The sequence below is a fragment of the Trachinotus anak genome, unplaced genomic scaffold (assembly GCF_046630095.1).
Source record: "Trachinotus anak isolate AG129_WGS33_773 ecotype Australia unplaced genomic scaffold, CSIRO_AGI_Tana_v1 ptg000012l, whole genome shotgun sequence".
NCBI classification, from domain to species: domain Eukaryota; kingdom Metazoa; phylum Chordata; class Actinopteri; order Carangiformes; family Carangidae; genus Trachinotus; species Trachinotus anak.
In genome coordinates, this window is record NW_027273863.1 from 16,472,253 (window position 1) to 16,490,168 (window position 17,916).

Here is a 17,916-nt window from a genome sequence, read left to right on the forward strand (position 1 = left end):
TGCTTGAATACTGAGACAAAGATGAAATGCGTTTCCATTCCTAGGAAGATAACAATGGCAATGTGAGTGCAGCAGAAATGTGTTTTCAATGAGGACTCCAGCAATTTTATAGAGAAGGAAAATCATTAACTTTTGCCTGGAGTGCTTTATATTCTAGAGTCATTACAGCATTGTGTCAGAGGGGATTTTTTTAATTAAATTGATGATTTTGTGAAATTATTTCACAAATAGAAACAGTTTTTAGAAAGTTAGAGTCACGGTGTAAGTGTAAGCCATATTAGAAAAAGTTGTGAAACATTGCAGTGCAGTGCAGAAAGGTGATTGCACAGTGTTGCACCACATTGGAAATCTTTGTTGTTTCACAGAGTGAATTGGAAGTACTCAGACCATCAAACATACATAACTGATAGAGTTGTTAGGTTTACTTTCAAAGGAGAGTGCAGTCCCAACCCTTATAATAAGCGCCCCATGGACTCTAATTAGAAAATACACAACAGTACAGCAATAACCTGAATTGGAAGCATATATGCATGTGTTACATGCATACTTACTTCTATACAGACACACACACATACAGTTTGAAAAAATAAAAATTATAAATAATAATAATAATAATAATAATAAGATCCTCTTAAGATTCTGTTGTCTTCACAATAACAGGTGCAAGGGAAAATACTGAAATCTCGTTCACACAAAGATATGCACTTCCTTGTTCTTCTATCGGTACCCCTGGATGTCATTGATTCTGTCGGAAACAAAAACATATATAAGTAAGACTTCATTCAAGTAGTCTGTAGTGCCTACAGTTAGCAACTAGCCGGTGAACTCTGTGGAGCATTTACCTGACCAAAACAGACCTAAAAGGAGTGTACCACTGGATTTTTATTCCCCAAGTGTCCAGAAACATGACTCACCATGTTACTCTGTGTAATTATGAAATCTAACATGTTGGCCATATCAACCATTAAAGTTGATATCTCAGTGTTATGTTTAAAGCTTGTTGCACCGCCCCCAAGTGGCCAAAAACAGCTGATGTAGGTTTAAAATAATAATAAAGATAACGATAATTATAATCAGGTGACAAAATGAAGATGCTTAACTAAGTGTCACTTGACTATTTGCAACTCCAGTTGTACCTAAAGACTACCTCACTTCTAAATTAGCATTACAGCACTCTGATGAATACAAAGTAGCCTATTATATTTTACTTTACATTTTCAAGGCTTGTTTTAATTCCTGTTAATTAATATGGTTATGTCAAGAATAAGGTCCAAAATGAAAACTTTAAAATGTAAAATGAAAGAAGTTACATATTTACATAAAGCATATACTGCCTGAGTGCACCACTCAGTAAAAGGCTGAGATGGAAGTCAATGGGTGGAGACGTGTTGTCAAAAACAGAAGGCACATGTTAGAAAGACTAATGATGATCCTCATACATTGCCCGTGTTTAACCTCTGGAGCTGGGAGTAATGAAATTGCGCTCTGGTTGAAACTGCTGACGAGGGATGATTCAGAGACCTGGAAAGCCATCCGCCGCCCGCCTCCCCCTTCCACTGTGCTTGTATAGGACAAATGAGTTCAAGCAATTAACTCACAAGTTAAATGTGCCTCATATCTATTGACATATTTCCAAAGAAGCCGAGAATAGAGGAAATCAATGCAGTTGATCAATTAGAGGAGAAACCAGGCAGTCATCTTTAACTCTGATAAGGTGGTATTGTTGGAGTTATTTACTTGCCTGTCACTCATGCAGCATTAGTATTTTTCCTCCTTTTGTTTCACTTTGTTATTGGGTCTGACACTGAGGTAGTTATCCTAATAGTTTGCCTTGTCTACGTTCATTAAATCACTCCTAACAAAAAGAGTATCTTTACTTCTACAATAAAAAAACCCTATCTGATTGTTTCTAAGAATAAAGACGTTTTAAGTTTGGGCTAAAAGGAAGCCAGGCAAAAAATAGGCTTGGTGCAGACATATAGTAGCTGTTGGGGGGCAATTAATTTCGTTGTTTTGCTGCCAGAAAGCCCTGAAAGCACACAGAAGGAAATAACTATTACCACAGTACTGAAGCTGTTACTTTGGCTTTTTCTGGGCATCCAGACATTCATTAATGTTATCAGACTGTTTTTACCACAACTTTTGAAAATAGGGAACACTGTTCTGCATTGTGTTGCTCTCAGTCTTTGTTATGAAGGAATAATTTTTGGCTTAAATTAAAGTGGCTAGAAATAAATTTCACAGTTTTAAAATAATCTTTTGAATAATCTCTTGAATTAAGTTTTGCATGTTAGTTAAATAACAAATGTGTTGTAGGAAAAAAGGACTTCCAGTACATAATTACCCCAAGTCTACAGTTTGACCTTTTTATAATACTATTGAATGCATAAAATAATCTGTTTCATTCTTAATATTTATCATCCAGAACTGAATGACAATGTGGTTTTCACAAAGTTCATGTGTGAGTACCGAACCGTTGTCATATCTAGCTATAATGACATCCAATTACGCTTCTTGCAGTAATGGTAAGCTTCTTTTCTTCTGTGCACTTTCACTGCGGTTCACTTAACAGTATCGCTTATCATTGGTTTTGATAAAAGGACAGCATATTATTGCAGTGTGATGAAAACTGGGCATTTAAATTACAGCACAGTAATTTAATAAAGATATCAGAGATAAACCAGTGGTGATTTTTGACACTTTAAAGCAGGCCTGATGGCTATTAGACTGCAGAAAAAAGGAAAAAGCTTTTTCTCTCATTTGACATGGCAGAGCAAAAATAGTTGCAGTCAATAAAATTGAAATGATGGTGAAGGAATTTAGAAATGTATTATAAGCCCACTGTTTACCTACTTTCTCTTAAATAAATACACTTAGATATATTAATTGACCTTTTTCTGCAAGTTAAATAAGATTGATACCACTGTCGTGTCTGTACATTAAGTGCAACGCTGGAGACGATTAGCTTAGTTTAAAAGCCCATAAAGCCTGGAAACAGGGAAACAGCTGGCCTGGCTTTTTCCAGGGTTAAAGTGCCCCTGCTGTATCTCTAAAGCTCACTAATTAAAACATTATAGCTTGTTTGTTTGATCCATACAAAATCTCATAAATTGTAGTTTAAAAGGGGGATATATGCTGGAAATATTTCTTGGCAGTTGCAGTGCAGAACAATCCTAGCTGTTTTCTCTTGCTTCCATTCTGTGCTAAGCTAAGCTAACAGCCTGCCCGTTCTAGATTCATATTTAGTGTGGAAACGGGTCATATCGACCTTTAAATTTAAACTTTCAAACTGTTTTTTTTTTTTTACATTTCTGCATCACTCCACTCTGTAAAACTCACAACCCATGATGCCCTAAAGTAATTTCCACCCTTTAGTGTTATATTTAAACTGGACCAAATCCAATCATTTTAGTCCAATTTATCTCATGTAAACTTGCAAATACCCTCTCCTTCAAGTGCTTTTTTTCCCCCACTTTTCAGAAAGATTTTCTACAGCCATATATCACCACAGCTGTGATCCTATTACCCAGGCAATACTCACATTACAGACTGAAAAGATTCCAGCTAATAGAATGAAAAAAAAATTTCTCAGTATGAAGCTGAGCTTTCTGCCTAGCAGAATCCTCTGACAGTCTCACATAAGCAGAGCAAAGCACCTTTAATATCAGCCAGTGCCACATCTGCATGCAGCAGGATGTCAGCCCTCATTACACTGCATTTGTGAAATTATATTTGAAACTGACAAAAAAGAAGAACTAGAAAATGTGCTTCAACAGCTATTTCTAATTCATTTTGAAAGAGATTTAGATGTGTTTTTCTCCAACTATCTGGCTCCTCTCAGTTATCAATTATATAGATGTATATTGATCCATGAGCGAGCTGCAGACACTTCAATATTCAACAAATTCAGACTTCATGCTTTTTTCAGTTGCACAATTTCTTGATCACAATTATTACTACATTGATTGATACCTTCCCCCGCCTCTCTATACTATTGGAGGTCTACTTCATCACCGGAGGAAAACAATTTCATCCCCTGGCTCCACCTCATTCTCCATTCGACTGTAGAGAGAGTGTGTAGGGGGGGCAACAAGCTTTATATTCCTTTCTGCAGGCTGCAAGTCAACAGTCTAAAAAGCATCTCTTCAATCTGTGGAAAAAGGGAGGAGTTGGATTCTGGGCAGCTACTGCACAAAGAGAGAAACCACCGAAATCTGCAAGTATTGTCTGGCACTGGAGAGGGAGATGGAGGAGTGAAAGATCTGAGCAACAGGGGTAAGCCTCACCGGATTTTCAAAGTGATTGCCTCTAGGAGTGAAGCCGTCGCTTACATCTGCAATTATCACGTCCATTTATCTATTGATGAAGGACTGGTGATGGTTACGCTTGATGGTTTTTGTTAATGGAGTGATTCAGCTGTTTTTCTCATAAAGGAATCATTATGTAAATCAATTTTACCTCCCTCAAGGAGCTTACTTCCTTTGTTTATATCTTTTAAAGCCTGAACAGTTGGACAGCTGCACACTAGGATTCCAGTCGCTGTTACCTGGAATTTCTAATAAATAAACCTGGAGATGGTTGTGGAGAAAGCCACTGTGTGTGAATTGGGGAAGTCTGGGGTGAGCTACTAAGAAATTGCATTTGGTAAAGAAGCGCCTGCCTTGACTCAAGCAATTATGGTTCAAGCACCCTCATCCGAATCAATTGCTCTGGGGCCACAAAAACAAAATGATGCCCAGGAGACAACTATCAAAAACAGAGAGTCCAGCTCACTGAAACCAACATGGAAAGAGATTACAGTGGATTTCATAATGAGGACCAAGATCCACGGTTTAAAGTTCGTCTTCTCTCCGGACAAGTCAAAACCACAGCGAGTCATCTGGATCATGGCCTTCTTTGTTTGTGTCGGTCTCCTCATCACCTGGTCCTGGAATCGAATCCTCTACCTGATGTCCTACCCTGCTATCACGAAGATCTACATGGTGTGGGCTCACAATATGTCCTTCCCAGCTGTCACTATCTGCAATAAAAATGTTTTCCGTGTATCCACGTTGACTAAGGATGACCTGTATCACAGCGGCTACTGGATGGACCTCATGTATCCTAATCACACAGTAATGGAGAGGAGCCTGTCCATCCTTAAGGACAGCCACAAACAGGGTCTCCTGAGCCTGCTCGACTTCAACAACTACAACCCGCCCCCTGATTACCGCATCAACACTACTGAAATGATGGGACGCCTCGGTCACCAGCTGGAGGACATGCTGCTGGAGTGCAGGTTTCGAGGGGAAACATGCACCTACAAAAACTTCAGCACTGTATGTACAGAAAGAAAGATGGTGTTTGTCAGGTGTGGATATGAATGTTGTTTACAAGCTGTATCAATAATTCACAGTTAGCGCTTGACAATGCTCCTTCCAGCAGGCATTCTCTCAGGGTATTTTAAGGTGTTGATGTTTTCAAAGCTGCAAACAAGACTGTCCTGTTTTTGCCTCTCAAACATGACAGCTATTGCCTTATTAAACTTGATGTCTTCAAAAAGTAACTCAAGCAAACAAACACATTACCTTCATGTTGTGTTGGAAAATCAATGTCATGTCATCATCAATGACATGACATTTTGCTGTCCACCCTACAGTGTCTGAAGTTTCTCATTCATCTGTTTTCATCCTGTTGTTAAGTTAAGTTGTTAAGTTGTCAGGTGTTTGAACACCTATCTCTGTTGTAACCTGTGACAACAATATTAAGGTAGAAAAATTAGAGCATTAATAATTCAGACATCATAAATCAGTCCAAATTAAAATTTTAGCCTCTCTAATTAAACATCTGGAGGGCATGTAGAATATATATTCTTGCTGCCGAGCTCCCCCTTTTAAAACCGACGGAAGTCTATTATACTCTTTGTGTAACTGCTGGATGGTGCATGAAGGAAGTGCATGACATTTGCAAAACATAGTCGAACTATTCCAGATGGCAATACATCTAATAAATTCTTTCAACACAAACTGGCAGCTTTTAACATCATCAGATAATATTCACAAGGCTAAATGGGGAAAGCTTCTGCAGTGAGAAGCATGCATGCAGAGTGACAAATGTTATTCTACAGCACTGAAAATAATACATCTGGGAACACGCTTGTAGATTTAAAACAGAAACCCATGGCTGGCATTTAACAAATTTTCCTTCACAGATGCAAATCTGAGCATCCAGTTCAGATTCATCTAGATTCCAGTCATAAAAATCAAACATGTAACTGTGACAGCTTCAACTGGACTGAGATCTTTGAAATGTAAAATCCCGCATAGAACAGGATGTCAGCTCTCTATGGGGGCTGCTCTGCACAAACCAATGCAGAGCCTTCACGCTCTTTAAAATCAGTTATCATGGCCAGATTCACCATGATTGGGTGATAATTGGGGTTTAAACTGTGCTGTGTGCTTGCATCTTAAGCAGCACATGGTGTGGCTCTGCTGTGTCTGAATGGTGTGGCTCTAACCTTAAATCTGAATCTTTAAAAATAGTCATTAGTTAGATGCTTTCTACTCACTTTGCAGACCTCATTATGTAGCCAGCAGGGGGAAGGGACCAAAGCTCTGTCTTATCTGTTTTAGCTGCATGTAAGTCTGTCTAAGTCTGGACATGGAACACTGACTCTGATCTCTTGAGATCAGCTTTGCCATTGCCATGCCGACTGAGTTTTTGTCAGCAGCCCTCTTACCACGACCTCACCACACTGGATACTGACGAAAACTTACCATTAGATGGATTCCTTTTCTTTGCAGGGTGAAATGTTGTTTAGAAATGTAGTGAAAACAGACGTGGAGAGCCATTCTGTTGGGTAAGCCAGCAAACACATCATCTCCCCAGCCACATATTTTTGTCTGGGTGCTACAGTACATGCATGCCCTGTTACTATTTGCCATATAGTAACACTTGATTGTTAAGCCTATCTAAAATACTTTTTTTTTTAATTGTTACCTAGTGGAAATGTCACATTTCATCAAATATTTCAATGTTGTAAACTCAGTTGTATTCATTTACAACATAAAGTATTCAGTAGTGACTGCATTTCACAGTTATTTATTCAGTTGCCTGTAAGATTCAAGTCCTTTCTTTGCCTCTACAGTGTGAAAGCCATATGTAGGTGTTGTCACAATTATAAATGGTATAAAGCTAATGTGCTTAATACTGCAGGTTTTTACATTGTGCTGAAATGCATGAGGAATAGATATTCTACTCGTTGCAAGCGTTGCATAACCAATCAATTCTAAAGGCTGATGGTGTCTCACATTGATAGACTTATCTTGAATTTACTCAGCCCCTCAAGCTGTATTCAGAATTTTAGGCTTTTTTTCGTCTTTATCCAAACTGTAGCCTGAGTTAAGTGTGAAATGTCAACATTTCTAATCAGAAGGAGAATTTTCCAATCACAGGGAAAATACATAAAATTTAAAAAATATGTCAGTCTGTGTTAACTGTGAGTGCTGAAGCAAAAGCTGAAAATAAATAACTCAAACCAGTTGGTTAATTGAATCAGAGAGATATTTGGTGTGAACAAACCCACTGTAGTCATTGCACATCAATGGTCCTGTGCTGCTGAGCTTTACTGGCACAGGTTTGGTCTCTTAAGAAGTTTGTCAGTCAAGACAAACAAATGTCTTTAACAAACCCAATTTAGAGTTTGTTTGCGTGTCCAGAGAGCTCCCACATCAGATGATTCTTATTTAATGATGGCAAAATAGTACATTTACTCTAAATTACTCAGGGGAAATTTGGAGTGAAATTGGGTAAAGATTGATAGCTGCTGCTGCTGCGGCTGTTGCTGCTGCTGCTGCTGCTGCTAAGGAACACTCATTAATTCCTCAAATCAGAGCAAGGTGCCTGTTTGAAGCCGGTACAGCTTTCTCTGATAATCACAAAATCTCTGCAATGATTACCTGTCCTGCACAATTACAAGCTCACATGTAATACATCTTGTACTGGTTTTCAGTTTGCCACAGGTTTGACTTCGCATTCATGCTCCTTCTGTGCTTTCTTTCTTTTACAGATTTACACACGCTACGGAAAATGCTACACTTTCAACTCGGGACTAGACGGCAACCCTTTGTTGACTACGTTAAAAGGTGGCACAGGGAACGGCTTGGAGATCATGTTGGACATTCAGCAGGATGAATACCTGCCTGTTTGGGGAGAGACAGGTCAGTGCAGCTTCAACCACCAGTCGGACATCTTCAGTAACATTTTATCTTATATAACAGTTACGTGGAGATTTCTCCATTTTGTTTGGCTACACAGGAAATCCCAGCCACACTTCTAGTCTTTTGTCATCTCTAAAACATGTCGATGTGTCACTTCATATAGAAAACAAAACCCAGGGTTTCTCAGGTCTTATCATGCATGTGCTGCTAAATCTTTGCATTCTTTTGCACCACACAAGCGTGATATACTACCATGTTTAATATCATATTGTCTTGATATGTTTCTGCAGGTCTAAAACCTGACATCAGTCTCATAAATTGTGTTCACTGACATATTGTTTCCACTTTATGGTGGACAACAACACCACTGTAGCACATATTCATAAACTAAACAGCATGTAATAAATCTGTTAAATATGGGTGCAGCCCACTAGCATATGAGTATTTCTTACATATTAGCTTCTGGCATGTGGTGTAGAAAATCTGTGTCCATATACAACTCAGGGGAAGGATAAAGAGCCACAAAGCAGGTTCCTCTAGAGGGACACCGTACCTTTTTTTGTTATATTTTCTGGCGTGCTGTATCCACAGATGAGACCTCCTACGAAGCAGGCATCAAGGTTCAGATCCACAGCCAGGATGAGCCGCCCTTCATTGACCAACTGGGATTTGGTGTGGCCCCTGGTTTTCAAACTTTTGTGTCATGTCAGCAGCAACTGGTACCTAATGTTCAGCCTCCTACCCTCCAACCTCGACCTCTTATGCTCTGCTTTATTTTGTGTTTGTCCCCAAATCCTTGCCAGCCAGTGTCCATTACCTCTGTATAACAGAGCCCGGAGCAAAATCAGATCTCTAATTGACCTCGTGTGGGAAATGTGCAGTTAGAGTGTTAAATAAACAGCCAGTGAATCTGGGTACAATAAATGAAACTGAGGAGTTGTAGCAGCCAAGCAACATTGATAGAGCAGGGCCAAGTAATGATTGGATGTGAGCGTACAAGCATACTGTGCTTATCAGAGCCAGAAGAACCTCAGACTACACAGCATGCAAAATATCTGGCAGCTCAGAGTGTTTGTTTTATTTTTTATATTGAGTCTTGTTGAGGAGAAAGTGAATATATGAAAATATGAATACAGCTATTTGAATGCTGTGTCCCTAGTGGCACATTCAAAGAGAAGGCAGAGAGAAGCTGTGTGGAAGACTCAAAGATTTCACACAGCCATGGTCAGCAGACTTAAATTATCAAAATATTAGCTATGATTAAATGAGGTTGACTTTTTTTTTTTAATTAAAGTTTTTAAAGAGAGAATTAACAATCTCTTATAATTAATGCTGTTTAATGAAAGCGTTGAAGTAATTTTAAACATCCTTGATATTTTTCTCACTGAAATTATTGCTGAAAAGATGTATTGGCAACGTTCAGCCTGCTTTTTAAGTCTTAACTATGGATAACTAACCTCTGAAGACTCTCAAGACTTAATATATTTTGAAGGAAAGTCTTATTTTTATATTAAATTGAACTGTTAAAAGAAACCTGGTGCACCTGTCATCATATTACTTTATTTTCCAATTCCATTAACACTTAAACTCTGAATCCATAGATAACAAAGATCACCCACAGCTATTTTGAAGACATATTTTAATGTGTCGTGAATCAGGGGCTACAGTAAAATGAGGGTTTTAGCACACAATATCAAGGGACGCGGAAAAAGCCTGTGGCAAATTAGCTCTTAGTCTGCAACTATCCCCTCACAGCTGCCAGTGAAGGATGAAAAGTAATAACGATAGTTGAGCCCAAATTGATCAGAAAGCCTATGTGCAAAGTCATAATACTGAGCATTCATGGATTTCCAATCCAAATCTAATGAAACGACAGCAGTTATGTCATGTTGCCAAGACAACAAATTCAAATTGTCTCTTTCTTTGTCTTCACTTGAATAACACCCAAGCCAAACACCAGTCTTTGATTTCCAAAAGGAAACAGTAACAGATTAGGAAAATATCCTCTGACAAATAGCAAAACCCTCATTGTAAGCCAAGAAAATGGCAGCTGTGCCACAAAGGATTTCAGGTTTTTGCAGTGATTACCTTCAAGATCAAGTGTATTCTGTTATTGTGCTGCAGGCTTATTAATATTTGTATCATATAATCAACCCTTCTGAGGCATTGAAGTAATAGATACAGCACTAAATCTAATTGATTATTTTAACAATTAATCAGCGCTAATTTAAATGATTTTGCTCCTAAAGTTAATGGCCTTGGTCAGTTCATGAGCATGAGATAAATGATCAAATAAAACCTTCACCCTTCTTTAAGCAGAATAACATGGGATGATTGAGGCAGAGTTCTGGTCTCCTGAAACAGACACTAGGACACCACAAAGATGACAAATTTTATTTTTGGGAAGCAGTTATGAATATATGTGTGTCTCTCCTTCTCTCTTTCTCTCTCTCTCTCTCTCTCTCTCTCTCTAAAAATGTTGTAAAAAGTGCATCATCATCCAGCCATCTCCAAGAAGTGAATCTGGACGGTTAATCACCATCACAAACTTTCCACCAGAAAGCAAAAGTGCATGGATTGTCATTTATATTCATGACAGGAACGCCCTCACCAGTGACAGCTAAAAGACATGTTTACGACCTAAAAGATGTGCTGAATTAATTAGGCTGTCATTAAGGTCTGGGCAGCATTAATTTCACTCAGTCTCCTACGAGTACAGTGACACAGCTCGCTATAATAATAGACAGCTGGATGAAGCACTTATGATTTCTTTTGACTTTTTTTTTTTTTTTGTAAAGCTACTGTTAGAGGAATTAAATTTTAAACAGGAGGCTGTGACTCGTGAGCCATGAGAGACATGAAGACTACAGCCACAAATTTTGGACTAGAATTATGTTTTGTATTGTATCATAACTGAACTATACTCAAGCTTGAGTAGAGTTAAGAAGAGACTAGCTGAATGACAACCCACCAGAGTTTTCACACACTACCGGGAGCTGTGGCTGTTTTGTTGTCAGGCTGTCTGTGCAGAGGGGATGACCACTTTCTGTCCCTTACCTTGCTGTTGCTCCTCTTTTATTTTGATAATGATGTGGGCTGTGTTCCCTCACCCCTCGCCCTAGATGAGACGTCCTATGAGGCCGGCATAAAGGTACAGCTTCACTCTCAGTCAGAGCCTCCTTTCCTCCATGAGCTGGGCTTCGGGGTCGCCCCCGGCTTCCAAACGTTCGTTTCCACCCAAGAGCAGAGGGTAGCGTATGACTGTCTGGGTTTGCTGCATGCCAAAACCCCCCCTCAAAAAAATATTGTATGTTAAATAGCTACACACCCATTACAAGTTCCACACTTTCATCTGCTGGCCCCCTTCCCCCGAGGAATGGATTCATCTGCCCTCCTTCTTGTGGCTGAAGCAAAAACATCTGCAGTCCCTCATTGTCGTCATTGTCCTCTCTGTTTAATAGATATCAGTGAAGAGCAGCTAACGTGTTTCATTCCAGCTTTAAACCATTCATCCAAGTCTGTTGCTTGACTTTACCCTTTTACTGCCATGTACACTTCTGTCTTTTCTTTTTTTTGCTTTTATGTGTTGTCGGGGCGATCCACTGGGCCGTTCCTTAATGTCATCTGGAGGGACCAGGCTGTGTGATTCATTATATTTTATTACCCCTGAGGACTCTGGCATCAGTTTGAAGTCTAGCATTTATTTCGCTAGGGTTTTATCTGCAGTGTGACTCCAGTTATGAGAGTCTGAGGGCTAGAAATGGGGTTCAATAAAGGCTTAATCATGTTTGCCAGTTTAAGTCTACTTCCTCAATGAATTGTGCTCTATCACTGACTAAATGACTGTTGGATTGTCAGAGTTAGCCTGGTTAGAGCTGGTGGAGATGATTGGGCATAACAGTGAACCTTAATGTGACAACAGCAGCATCATTTCTTTGAAGTTTGTCAGGAAGAAGCCGTTTGCATTGATTGCTGGCTAGCTTCCACTGCAATTAGTAGCTATGTGTTCAAATGCCCAAGCAAGCATTGCTGCTCTTCATAAATAATTGGTTCATTTTGGTCATGAAAATGAGTAGTAGACATTCATTACCATAAACTGCTGTAAACAAGACTTTTAAAGGGGACTGGAAGTCTTGCTGGTTTCTAACAGTGTCACTGTGTTCAGTTCCTTTAAAATGTTAAAGGGAGCTCTAAACAGATCACGCACACACATTGCTGCAGTTACAAGACGAGCACCATGGGTCTAATTTAAAGTGTGAACCAAAACCTTAAAAGTCGTTAAATATTCCTCATTAGTGGATTCATTAAGAAATCCCTGAGTTACTCATAAATGTAGTGACCTGCTCTTCACCTTTTAATGAGAGTTTTACCTCTAATGAGACTGCAGACTGACTACACACTACATCTTCATTACAATTCATTGTTAAATTCACAGGCCCGTGCTGTCAGGGTTGTTTTGTCTTAAACTCTCATTAGAAAATCGAAATGGAAAATCAACAATAAAACCACTTTAGTAAGCTTTTAGAGAGAAGTTCATTTATTCATTCAGATTAAATATACTACTCATTACTATGTAATAGGATGTTATGTACCATATGATGTCTGTTAGATTCATGTAATTGTTCATTTGAAAACTGCAAACTGTCTATTGTTCTGAGTTTCATTCTCAGGGTTGTAAAATTTGTCCATTGATTGTGGTGTCCTGTCTGAAACTACATATTTTACAGATTTCTCTTAAGCCTGTCTCTATTCCCATGGTACTCTGCTTCCTACCGGGGACTAGACCTGCATTAGTAATGTTCTGCATGACGTCTGCTTGCTGCTATACATGAGCAATGATGTTGTTTTGACTGGACATTTTGTGTAAATATTGTCTAAGTGCACATTTTCATTTAAATGCTTTTTTGTTTGTTTGTTTTGTTTGTTTTTTTGTTTTTTTTTAATGTTTAAGACATTTGTGTTGGGTTTTGTCAGCTCAGCTTGTTGTCCCCTCTTTTGTACTTATGCTGTACTGGGCTTGCATTATGTTATTTGTTGTAATCCCATGTGCTTATATACTGAGAGAAAACATGTGCTGTTTGCTCTTTCAGCTTCAGTACCTTCCTCCACCTTGGGGAGATTGCAAATCTACTCCCATAGACTCTGAATACTTCTCCACGTACAGCATCACCGCCTGCCGCATTGACTGTGAAACCCGGTACCTGCTTGAGAATTGCAACTGCAGGATGGTTCACATGCCAGGTATGATTTCAGGCTGACTCAACCAATGAAAAATGTTGCAAATACTTGTGTCCTCATGTAACATTTTTCTATTTAATGTGTAATTATTTTTACTTTTATGTTATTTCAAACAGGGACCTCAACAGTTTGCACACCTGAGCAGTACAAAGACTGTGCTGACCCAGCTTTAGGTGAGCCCACTTACTGTACAGTATATGTATGAAATACTAGTTTAATATCTTTGCATTAACGTCTGAATTCAACCAAGTGTTCAGTAGTAGTGCTATGAGGCTATTCCAGCCTGTACATAATACCTTTGTAGCTTTAGCTTGGAATTGCTTTAATCTAAGACAGTACTGAAGCAAAATAATAAAGTGAAATTATTGTTTAAGAATTCCATTAGGAAGATTTGTGGTGCGTCTATGCTTCACTGGTATCAAATAAATCCCACAGTGCTTTTTTTCCCCCTCCTTCCTCTGTATTATAGCTTCAGTCATTATTTGCTTTCATGGAAAGTGAACGATGGCAGCGAATATAGTGTTTTTTCTGTCGTGTGAGGAGATATTTTTAGCAGAAACTGAGAGCCTCTGTATGCAGGTTTGTTTGATTCTTCGCAGTGATCACAATATTTTTGAATGACTTTGATCATCCACAGACTTTTTGGTAGAGAAAGACAACGATTACTGTGTCTGTCAGACCCCCTGCAACATGACTCGCTATGGCAAGGAGCTGTCCATGGTTAAGATCCCCAGTAAGGCATCTGCTAAATATCTGGCTAAGAAATTCAACAAAACTGAGCAATATATTGGGTAAGTATTATGTGGTAGCAGTGAGTTCATGAGATAATGGTCTCTCTTCTTTTTTCTGTTGATGTATGGATGTACTGTGCAATAGCATGACCTGAGTCTCCATCGTTCACCTTCAATGTAACAATAATGAAAGATAGTTACACAGGAAATGTGAGATATCATTTAGTTCAGCGTAATATCACCGGAAATAAAATCTTTTTGGTGTGCTCTTGTCTGTCCTCTCCCCAGAGAAAATATATTGGTCTTGGACATCTTCTTTGAAGCTCTGAATTATGAGAAGATCGAGCAGAAGAAGGCCTATGAAATTGCAGGGCTTCTCGGTAAGATTCCCGCACTGTCAGGTTCATTGTGACAGAAAAATGCGGCTGACCTCGGAATCAGCACTCTCAGCAGGTCCCTGCTGCATATTTCACATCGTGCATGTTCACGCCTGGTGCTTTGAGGTTTCCTCTTTGAACTTGTGAAACAGTCTCAACACATTTTCATAATCTGATGCTCTTGCAAGGGTAACCGGGTTGGGTCTGAGGAGAAGTTGGGGCTAGATGGACACTTTTGACAATTCTGCTCAGATTATTCAGAGAGATACTGAATTAAAAGTGACAGCACAGGGAATAGTTTCACAGACCATTGTTCAGTTACGGTACCTGCCCTTATCTGTTCATCTCTCTTTTTCTAGGTGACATTGGAGGTCAGATGGGGCTCTTTATTGGAGCCAGTGTTTTAACAATACTGGAAATATTCGACTACCTATATGAGGTAAAGCGATGGCTTTTAAGTAATTAAAATGTAAACTACATATATAAAGGAAAATTATATATAAAGGAAAATGATTACAGGAATAGTTTGACACATTTTGGGAAATATACATATATTCTCCTTCCTGCTTACAGTTAGACGAGTGGATCAGTATCACTCATGTTGTACAGTTATAATAGCCAGTCTTAGCTTAGCATAAAGCAGCTGGGAAACGGGGAGCTAGCCTACCTCTGTCCAACCACCACAGTTGAAGCTCACTATATACACACAAGTCTCATTTATTTAATCAAACCAAAAAACAATGATTTATTATTTTTCAGGAGGGTTATGTGACAGGGCCAAGTGCATTTGCCAAGCAACAAGCAGAGTCTTCTGGATTTTTTGTATGGACTAAACCCGCAAAATATAACGCTGACTTGTTACTCTTGGTCATGCTAGCTCACCTTGTTTACAGTCTCAATGCTAGGCTATGCTAACCAGCTGCTGGTTGCAGCTTCATTTTAATTGCGCAGACATGAAAGTATCATCAGTCTGAGCATATTTCCCAAAATGTGGGACCATTGCTTTAACAGCCAATTGATTTTTACACCAACTGAAATTATTTACTGACAGTACTTGAAAATAGTTGTACAGCTAATGTTGAATTCTAAGGTCAATGTTTTTGTTGTGTTTGTAATGTGTATGTGATGTTTTTTCATTTAGGTGTTTAAGGATAAGGTTTTGGGTTACTTCATACGCAAGAAACGACCACAGCGTTGTCAGAGCGACAATCTGGTAATTTTAGTCTCTCAGAATGGATTGAATGGACTGAATGAAATGAATGTGATGTGTATTAGATGTGCTCAGGAACAGCAACGACAACAATAAAATGTCTGCTCACACTTGAAATGCTTTAATGAACAGCACCAGAGAGAAATCAAAGCCACACATTATTATGTCATCATAAGTTTTAATTTCTCTTGCAGAAACGATGTATCCTTCTGGAGATCACTATCATTAGTAATACATCAACATTATGCTTATTGCACAGTATGAATGCATAATCAGTATAATACTGTACAAATACAGTACTCTTTATTTACATGGTGAATATTATAGAGACGCAGCACAAATTACTGCCTTTGATGACAAAAATCTGCAATAGTTTTACAGATGGAATACAGATGAGTATTTTAAGACCAAACCCACTTATTAACACTTATTAAGCCTCCTTTTCTGAGCCTTTTTTGTGTGATTTGTTAAATATTTTGCTACTTGAGTGTCCTTTAACTTCAGGGCATGGACAACAAGAAGTGAAGTGTCTGACCTGCTTTCAGTTAACTTTTATTTATGACTCACAAACTGGTTTTATAATCAGAGGGTACGGCCCTAATCGCAGTTAATCCCACACACCAACCCACTTCTCAGGAATTTACACAATTTACAGTAGCTTCTGTATGTCACCCTCAATCATGTAATTACAGTTCACTTAGAGCAGGAAAAGCTGTTATTGTCCTTTGGTTTTCTCACTTTATGTCTAGCAGCGTGATCATAGCAAACTCAGAATAGATTAATGTGAGAGTAGACAAATGAGCAGAAAGCAGAACAAGATTAAGAGGTCTGGAGATTTTATTAACATTTGATGATCAACTAATTTTCAAAGCCCTCAAGGCAATGAAACCCGTTTTAACATCAAAATGAAAACTAGAGTAATGTGAGGCATTTCTGTCCCACCTTAAAACGCAGCGTTTTGATGAGCCCAGTGGTTTAAATGACTGGATCCAGAGGCACCTTCATTTCCCTTGCCGACTGTTACATAAGGTTTATACAGAGTAATTAAGAGATTATTTATAACCACAATGCACCTTCTTAATATCAGTAATCATTACATGTGCTGCACGTACTGCTGAATCAAACCCTCATGGTGAGTTTTACTTCTCCAATTGTAGACTTATTAGTGTAATTCCTGTGCTGTCAAAGATAGGAGTAAGTTGTTTTGAGTCAAATTTTATGTTATTTTCATAAAAATCTGACTCAGTAACATGCAGGGCACGGATTTAGTACATATGACTGATTCATGGTAAATCAGTTAACAGGAATTTAGTTGGGGCTGTGCTCCAAGACTTAACAGATGGACTTATCTGATATTATTGATCGTTTTATTCTTAATGCCAGGACTAAATGTTATGGTCTTTCATCAGATCTTGGATTCAGGTTTACTTCTCTGACAAAACACAGCAAGTTCCATCGCTGATAACAGAAAATTATCTTGCAGAGTACCACAAGGAAATCGCTTGAGTTTACTTTTATTTTCAGATTTTTATAAATGGTTTATCCCATGTTCTTAAAAATTCTTATTTAATTATGGATGGGGGCAAGTTAAATCTGATCAGTATTTCACCACCACTGGTAGAACTAAGAGACTACTACCTGAAAATAAATAATTAATTCAATAATAAATTGATTATTAGAATAATAAATTATTATTAGAAGTACTGAACATTGCTGAAGCTTAATGTGTAGTTTTTAGTTGTAGAAATGTTTTGACTGAGACCACTCATTTTAAAATCCTTAGGTAATAAATAAGGAAAACTTGAAATATGTGAACCATCTTTTAAATCCTTTCACTTCCAGTAGATCTTAATCTCAAAATCGAATCTGTATTAACCACCCAGTCCATTTCTTTCTAACACATGGGGACCACCGGTCATGTCTCAAGTCCAAATAAAAGTTAAAAGCCACCAATCCATCTCTGTCAAGGCAAAAGCAGAAACAAAAGCTAAAAACATTTCCTCTTTTCTGGTGCTGTTTAAATCCAAAGCATTTAAGCAGATTGGAGTTAAACACAGATATTTCTTTATGTCCCTGAGTGTACTGTTTGCATCCTTCTTGGCAGAATCTCAGAAATGCAAGCTCTGTTTCTCTGTTATGTGTCACACAAGTCCAAGACTTTT

General features: G+C 38.4%; 1 protein-coding gene across 12 annotated transcripts in view; it reads left to right on the plus strand.

Annotated features, from left to right (window-relative positions):
* asic1c (acid-sensing (proton-gated) ion channel 1c) overlaps positions 1 to 17,916 on the plus strand; it is a 94,174-nt gene that overhangs the window by 70,804 nt on the left and 5,454 nt on the right. For 6 of the 12 annotated variants that reach the window (XM_071492936.1, XM_071492935.1, XM_071492934.1 and 3 more), the window contains 8 exons: positions 8,048 to 8,198; positions 8,790 to 8,917; positions 13,289 to 13,439; positions 13,553 to 13,609; positions 14,074 to 14,227; positions 14,456 to 14,547; positions 14,904 to 14,983; positions 15,686 to 15,757. In XM_071492936.1, coding sequence (XP_071349037.1) covers positions 8,048 to 8,198; positions 8,790 to 8,917; positions 13,289 to 13,439; positions 13,553 to 13,609; positions 14,074 to 14,227; positions 14,456 to 14,547; positions 14,904 to 14,983; positions 15,686 to 15,757 — 885 coding nt within the window. Of the gene's footprint in view, positions 1 to 4,065; positions 5,319 to 8,047; positions 8,199 to 8,789; positions 8,918 to 11,320; positions 11,449 to 13,288; positions 13,440 to 13,552; positions 13,610 to 14,073; positions 14,228 to 14,455; positions 14,548 to 14,903; positions 14,984 to 15,685; positions 15,758 to 17,916 lie in introns of those variants that run through there. The other 6 variants (XM_071492933.1, XM_071492931.1, XM_071492926.1 and 3 more) reach the window with 5 other exon arrangements.